Raw genomic sequence first — 7,141 nt, forward strand, 5'->3', positions numbered from 1 at the left:
GAGAGAGAGATAGGGTAACAAATATATATGTTGTACTAGAGCTCTTCAGCAGCTGATCTAAAGGCACTGCTGTAGCTTAACAAGAGCAAGACTTTTTTGGACAGTTTCTCAATTAGGGGTCCAATACATGTGAAGTTATTAAGTTTTGAATATGATATCAAGAAAAAACACAAAAGCTCAAAATATTTCTGTAGAAAATTCATAATATTAATCCACAAATCATAAGAAATATGCCTTTTTGGTAGGTAAACCACACTACGGACCAAACAAAATTCCTGTCTTCGTCCACAGTTGGGGCATATACCCATCTTATCGCTCAGATGGCAAGTTGCTCGGTTGGGTTGCGTTCGTAATCTTCTAACAACACATTGAGCCCTGATGTATGTGTGTGTGTGTGTGTTTGAGACACTCAGAGAGAGAGAGAGGGAGAAAAGAGCTATCCAGTAGAGTAAATAACACTCAACTGCCAATTGCTCCCAGCACTGTGGAGGGAAATGTTGAAAGCTCTCTTTCTAAATGTACTGATTTCTGCATGAAGGTGCTCGTAATGCACTCACTTTTCAACGTCATATGAAGAGAATCTATACAGACATTCTGCACCGGTGGAAGCTATGAGTGCTAAGAAGTGAGTGAAAACATATATGTTTAAGTATTGGTTTTCACACACTCGAATTAAAATCACAAAACACAATCATCCAAACCTTCCAGCATAGTTCCAGCAGTTCAAAAGATCCCAAACTGCACATAGTTAGCTCCTCAGCTAATAAAACTCCAACTGACACATTAATAAACCCCCTCCAGCATTACTGTTACAGCCAAAAGCAGACAGGGCTGTCATTCACACACAGCCCCACTGTTGCACAATGAAATGTGAGGAATGTCAGTGTAGATATTACAGTGCCATCTTCTGGCATTGCTTCTCAACTACCAAACACTGATTTAAAAACAGTGTCTGTGTGTATATATACACTGTGCCTTTAACAAGCATGTGGCCAGAGTTAGGGTATTTGCATTGGTTCCCCTCAGCACACTATGCAAACACATCTTGCTAACATTTATACATTTGTTATATTTACTAGACTTAAAACAGGCTATAATTTGATATGCATTTATAGTATTAAAGCTTATTCACTGATTAATTTAGAATAAAACAGAAAAAACTACAACCATAGTAGATTTTCTACTTCAACGCTGGAGAGTGTCAGGAAGTAAAGAGGAGGGGTTGTGTGGGGTACCCTACCCGTCCATATGTGTATATACAATGCTCTCTTTAAGGCAAACCACATATAGCCCTACTTTTTAGCGGTTGGGGGTAGGAATGAGCCATTTAGTAGCCAAGAAACAACACAATTTTATTTTTTTATTACAATGTAAAAAAGTATCGAACATTCACAAGAACCAACACACACATATACATTTTTTAAACAGGCATACGTTATGATAGTTACCTCATAATTACACTGCTTGTCTGTTGACTATAAAGCAGTAATGCATTCGAGATTTCCTGTGACACTTTTAAATGAAGAATAACAAAGTTCACCATGTGACCTACTTTATCGCCGTTTAATTGCTTGGTTGCTTATTTGTTTTGCATACGCTACACGCGTCTGTTCGTGCACATCCTTCGCTGAATAAAACCGACTTCTCAAAGAAAAACCCCGCCGTCTTCACTGAACGACACAGTACAGTAATTTCCTTGCACAAAATAAATTGCACCATAGCACCGTTTCGGGGCAGCGTCATGTTTTGTGACTGCAATGCCTTTTTTTTTTAGAGGCGATGGGCGTTTCTGGACGCAGATGGCGCTGTTGAGCATATATTTTGTTTCAGTCCCGTTTCCCTCCATGGTTTCCCCTCTCTCCGACTAACTTAGCGTTTGGCTCAGTTCATTATACAGTCCTATATTCTCCCTCCATTAGGGCATCTCTGCCTTTGGACTGAAGATCCCAGCAAAACCCCGAGGAGAAAAGTTTAACTTTCATAGGGCAAAATGGACATGAAAAAGAGGATCCACTTGGAGCTAAGAAACAGGACACCGTCTGATGTGAGTCGTGCTTTTTTTTAAAACCAACCCTTAGTTTTCAGGCTAGCCCCTGCTAGCCTAGCTTGCTACTTTTTTTGCTTTGCGAGTGACCCTGTGTGGCTAACGTAATGGTGACCACATGGGCTTTAGATTGTGTTTCTCATTTATAACGGGGCGGAAAACAGTCGCATAACAAGCCAGAGCCTTTATGCTGGTTAGGATTGGGCGTATAGGGGCAACGAGACGAGAAAAGCTATATTCAGTCGTTACTTTGAAACGGCGATTCCCCCCAGCTTGCTGGCATTATTGCAGTGCTTTAACCGTTTCGCAGCCTCCCTGGTCAATGGTGCACACACACGATTCAGCTCCACTCCACCGTTGTAGCACAATTAGTAAACTTCTTTTTGCGCCTATATGAGGAGAAAGCAGTTTACTGTGCTGCGTTCGGCATTCACAGAGCGGTATATTTTATACAGACCTTGGAAGCCATGTTTGCTGCTAGCATAACTGCTTTAAAAAACGGAGCTTTTTTGTGTAATAATTGCAAAATGACTTTAAACTCTGGTGCTGAACAACAAACGAGTTTTGTAAACGTTAAACGGGCCGTCGCAGATCACGAGTCGTATGTTCACATTTCTGTGGAGTATACGTCTACATCAAACGGCCACAAAGATTCAGGCAGCGACAACAAAAAACACTTGGTTCACGAGTCATCCGTACCTTAAACCGCTAATGGTGAAAATACACCGCAACTCCAAAACCTTAGAGCCGGGAGACACTCAACAAACAGCCAACCGCTGCTGTTGGTGCTGATTTGTTTAAAGACACGTTGCAATCTGTAAGTTTTTAAAGGGAGTGTACATCCATTAATTCCCTCATTAATTCTTCTCTAGTTGTGCACCAAGCTATAGTATCACTTATCATCCGTGCATCGTCTTAAAGACGACGACGATGAAGATTCGCATGCTTATTGAATGAAGCCTGATGGTCCGGGGTTTCAGAACCATTCAGACTACCAGCCAGCTAACTTGGTATTAGGTTCCCGCCATATTACCCCCTTCTCGCTACCGGTCAAAGACAACAAAATCTATCCAGTTGTAAAGTAAAAACACCAAACACGACTACAATGTGCTCCAGTAATCGTTACTATTGTTAAACTTGGCGCTTGCTACCACACAGATGCATGTGTTGGCCAGCGGCTTCATTGACCGAGCCAGGCTGCTCGAATGACACGGAGATCCGGCGCACCGCGCTTCATGCGTGGGCAGCCAAAAGCTCCCCGCTCGGCGTTCCCCCTCGTATCATGCACGAAATGAAATCAATTTAACACCGAAAAACCACTTTCGGTTATATGTAAATAACGCTTATTGCTCATTCTTAATAGCACTTTCCGCCATTGAAGCGTTCGGAGGACTGCATACTGTAGCTCAGGAATCGCCATGTTGTCATTCTGTCGTCTTTGAAGCTCTGGGAGAAAGGAACTGTCTCCATCTTTGTTTTTTACTAAATTTCCGTTCTCAATATATTTCCTTCGCCACTTCGACCTGAAAGCGATGCTGTACCCTCTAACAAACTGCCAATATCGGTCGTTTGCTCGACGACAAGGAATATTCCACTTCCCCCATGAAAGCTGGTTTAACGAAAGAAAAAAAGAATCTCTTTACTAAGGGTGTATTCGCAATCCTTTCCGTTGCTGTTGGGTTGGCTAATGGCGGGCAGACAGACCTCTCTAGCTGCTCCTCTACGGCACGGCAGCGTTTAAAAGGGGCAATGGCTAGCCTGTAGCGAGCTAGCTCACAAAATCATTGCATTTGTCATTAGTGACTGCATCAGCAGGCCATGGGAAGCCGCTGCTTTGCTCTTCCTCGTTTCAAAGAAATCAATAGACGACCTGTAGCGGTCGGTTAAACGAAGCACACAGTGATAGCAAAGTGTTTTTAGATAGAGACTGAGTATCCATTTTGGTGTTTTTAATCGAGAAACGGCTGTCTTTGACGCTTAACAAGAACTTTTTTGGTAACGTTTAACAATGACTTGCGCAACCAGTGTGAGCTTTAACGGAGTCAAAGTAACTCCGCCTTCAGAGTTGTTTTTTCTAATATTTTAAGCAACTATAAAACGCCTGTAATCATTTTACACAAAGTGAAGGGCCATTTTACAAACACCACCACCCACTGATTATTAATACGTTAGGGTTGCTCTGTTCCCCGAACGCCTTTAATAATTTTGTTTGGAAAAAACATTAATAATATTTGCAAAATATATTTCGGAATATTTAAGATTTGATCTGTTTTAAAATACACTTAAGTTATAAAAGTTTTGCAAGTAGTTGTAGTACTTGCAAATGCATTAAAAAGTACAGGTAATTTTAAAAGAATACTATTTGTTTGTTTTTTCAATCTCAGGTACGAGAACTTGTCCTGGACAATTGTCGATCAGTTGAAGGAAAAATCGAAGGTCTCACAGCTGAATTTGTCAACCTGGAGTTCCTCAGTTTGATAAACGTCGGCTTAATCTCAGTCTCTAATCTGCCCAAACTAGGAAAACTGAAAAAGGTAAGCAGGAGTGATTATTCATTCTCATATATTCATGACAAAAAAGAAAGGAGGGGGGGAATAAAATGTGCAAAGAACCATCTGGACTAATCTCTCTTTTTACTGTCATTCATTCAGCTGGAGTTGAGCGACAACAGGATCAGCGGCGGGCTTGATGTTTTAGCAGAAAAACTACCCAACCTCACACATCTAAACCTGAGTGGCAACAAATTGAAAGACATCAGCACATTGGAACCATTGGTATGTGTTCACATGTGTTTTGGGGGTCATTTACATGCTACACACTTCACAAATAGTAAACCAGCTAATGCAGTGTTCATCATAATCATTTTGGGAAGTGAGGTTTCAGCAGCTTTGTTTTGATTACTCCACTCATAGCCAGAGGTATTTTAAGGGATAACCCATTCAGTAATTAATGGTCTCGCAAACTTCAGACAGACGGATCTCTGTCGTCTGACATTATATCTCATTGTCACATGTAAACTGGAGCCTAGTACCATTACTACCACATTTCAGCGACAGTCTCATCACAGCATTTCTCTTCTCTTCTTGCCAACAGAAAAAGCTGGACAACCTGAAGAGTTTGGACCTGTTCAACTGTGAAGTGACAAACCTGAACGACTACAGAGAGAGCGTGTTCAAGCTGCTGCCCCAGCTCACCTACCTGGATGGTTATGACATGGAGGACAGGGAAGCCTCAGACTCTGATGGAGAGGTGGACGGAGACGGTGTAGACGATGATGAAGATGAAGGTATGAAGTTGTGCTTTCCCGTCTCTGCTGTAGTAAAAATAAGAGCGGGTATTTTTTTGGTTGTCAAATCCAACGAACAGACCGTAAATGAGGTTTTACCTCTGTGTTGGAACGTCCCATTGTTGTTCAAGAACAATTAAAGACTCCTCGATCATTCATGCCATTGCTCTGGTGACATGTTCGCTCATTATGAAAAATGCGTGCACCGCAGTAGCTTATTTAGAAACGGCTCCACGGCTGAGTAACGGCAATCGCTCTCTCATTTCTGTAAAGTGAAAATGTGAAAGCGATCGTCGCGATTAGCCTCCGCGCGCTCTCACTTTGCGGTCGACTGATTGTTCCTTTTCACTTTTGTGTCGCAGAAGGAGAGGAGGAAGAAGACGAGGACGGAGAGGAGGAGGACTTCGATGAGGAAGAGGACGATGAGGAGGACGAAGAGGAGGTAGAAGGAGAGGAGGATGACGAGGAAGGCAGTGGTGAAGATGAGGTGAAAAGTGAAACGAGCTTGGTGGAGCTGTCGTTAAAGCGGGTCGATGCACCGTCTCATTTTTTTTTTTTTAACGTGTAAAATGTTGTTCACATAGGAGGAAGACTTTGGTCAGGATGGAGAAGTAGATGAAGAGGATGAAGACGAGGACGAAGATGAAGATGGTATGTAACTTCTTAAAGTAAATTTACTCACAATTTTGGCTCAAACATCACTACAAGAGTCAGTCGAAGTCTCTCGATATGTCTGCACAACTCAAGACTGAGACTTAATTCAGGGGTGAGACAACTTGTTGTTTTTCTTTGTTCTGTAAGATGGAAATAAAATAGACTTATGTCTTGGAAAAGTGCATAAAACAATGGAAAATTATTAACTTATAGATCATACCCAACTGTTAGAAAGCATTAAAAACATCAGAAATGTTCCAAAAATGTCAATCAATTTTGAAACAAAGAATTGAAAAACACTTGAAACATATTTACATGCATGACTTGACTTGAGTTGTCAAGTGATACAACACCAGCTGTTACACCATGTAGGGCAGTCCCCAAAGTTCTTCACGACTCCGTCAGCAATGTGGGAACCCTTCACCTGGTACACAGAAAATAGATCTACCTTGTCTTCTTGATGTTGCATCTGTTTAGAGATTACTGCTTTAGTGATCACCTGTTACTGACATTTATCTTTATAACTAAAATAACAGTAGTGCTCAGTCAATCCCAAATAACATGTGATGTGAGAATGTTAGTCACTTAACTAAAAACAAAATCTTGCACGAGGGCGGGACTGAAGATGCATTTCTTCCGCTTTATTTTGTGCTCGTAATCACGCGTCGTTATAACATGTAGGGACAGCAACGTGATAGCGACCATTATTAAGCGACTCCCACAGAGTGTGATAAATGCAGAGATTGAATCTGTTTAAAATGGGTGGAGGATTACTGTATTCATGCTTGCAGATGCAAGAATTTGTGTAGTTTTGGCTCCTTGTCACAACAGTTTTCTTCTTTACCTTCAGAAGCAGAAACCGGCAAAGGCGAGAAGAGAAAGCGAGACCCAGAGGATGAGGACGACGAGGACGATGACGAGGACGACGACTAAGAGCTAAAGTTGAAAACGAGAGCCTACCGAGTTACCCCTCCTCTCCCCCACAAACCCGAACGTCCACCCTCCTACAACTCACACCGCCTTTGTAATCCACGTCAACCCCCCTCCCCAGCGCTGAGCTCTTTTTATGGGGCTAGACTGTACCGAATGGGTGGGCCGAGTGGAGCTGCCCCCCACCCCCTCTTTTTTTTTTTTTTTTTTTTTTTTTTTTTTTGTGC

General features: G+C 42.0%; 1 protein-coding gene across 1 annotated transcript; it reads left to right on the forward strand.

The window, feature by feature from the left end:
- Positions 1-1,423: 1,423 nt before the first annotated feature.
- anp32b (acidic (leucine-rich) nuclear phosphoprotein 32 family, member B) lies at positions 1,424-7,119 on the forward strand. The gene is made up of 7 exons (XM_005726896.2): positions 1,424-2,044; positions 4,429-4,578; positions 4,696-4,818; positions 5,138-5,330; positions 5,693-5,817; positions 5,915-5,981; positions 6,835-7,119. Exons 1-7 carry the CDS (start codon positions 1,991-1,993, stop codon positions 6,915-6,917), a joined length of 795 nt encoding a protein of 264 aa, XP_005726953.1. The 5' UTR covers positions 1,424-1,990; the 3' UTR covers positions 6,918-7,119.
- Positions 7,120-7,141: the final 22 nt, after the last annotated feature.

This window comes from Pundamilia nyererei, unplaced genomic scaffold, assembly GCF_000239375.1.
Source record: "Pundamilia nyererei isolate P.nyererei 1_Seehausen unplaced genomic scaffold, PunNye1.0 scaffold00022, whole genome shotgun sequence".
Taxonomy (NCBI): domain Eukaryota; kingdom Metazoa; phylum Chordata; class Actinopteri; order Cichliformes; family Cichlidae; genus Pundamilia; species Pundamilia nyererei.

Coding starts and splice junctions, on each gene's coding strand:
- anp32b (XM_005726896.2), top strand. CDS start 1,991: ATGGACATGAAAAAGAGGATCCACTTGGAGCTAAGAAACAGGACACCG. Junction 4,819..5,137: donor TCAGCACATTGGAACCATTG/GTATGTGTTCAC, acceptor TCTTGCCAACAG/AAAAAGCTGGACAACCTGAA. Junction 5,982..6,834: donor CGAGGACGAAGATGAAGATG/GTATGTAACTTC, acceptor CTTTACCTTCAG/AAGCAGAAACCGGCAAAGGC.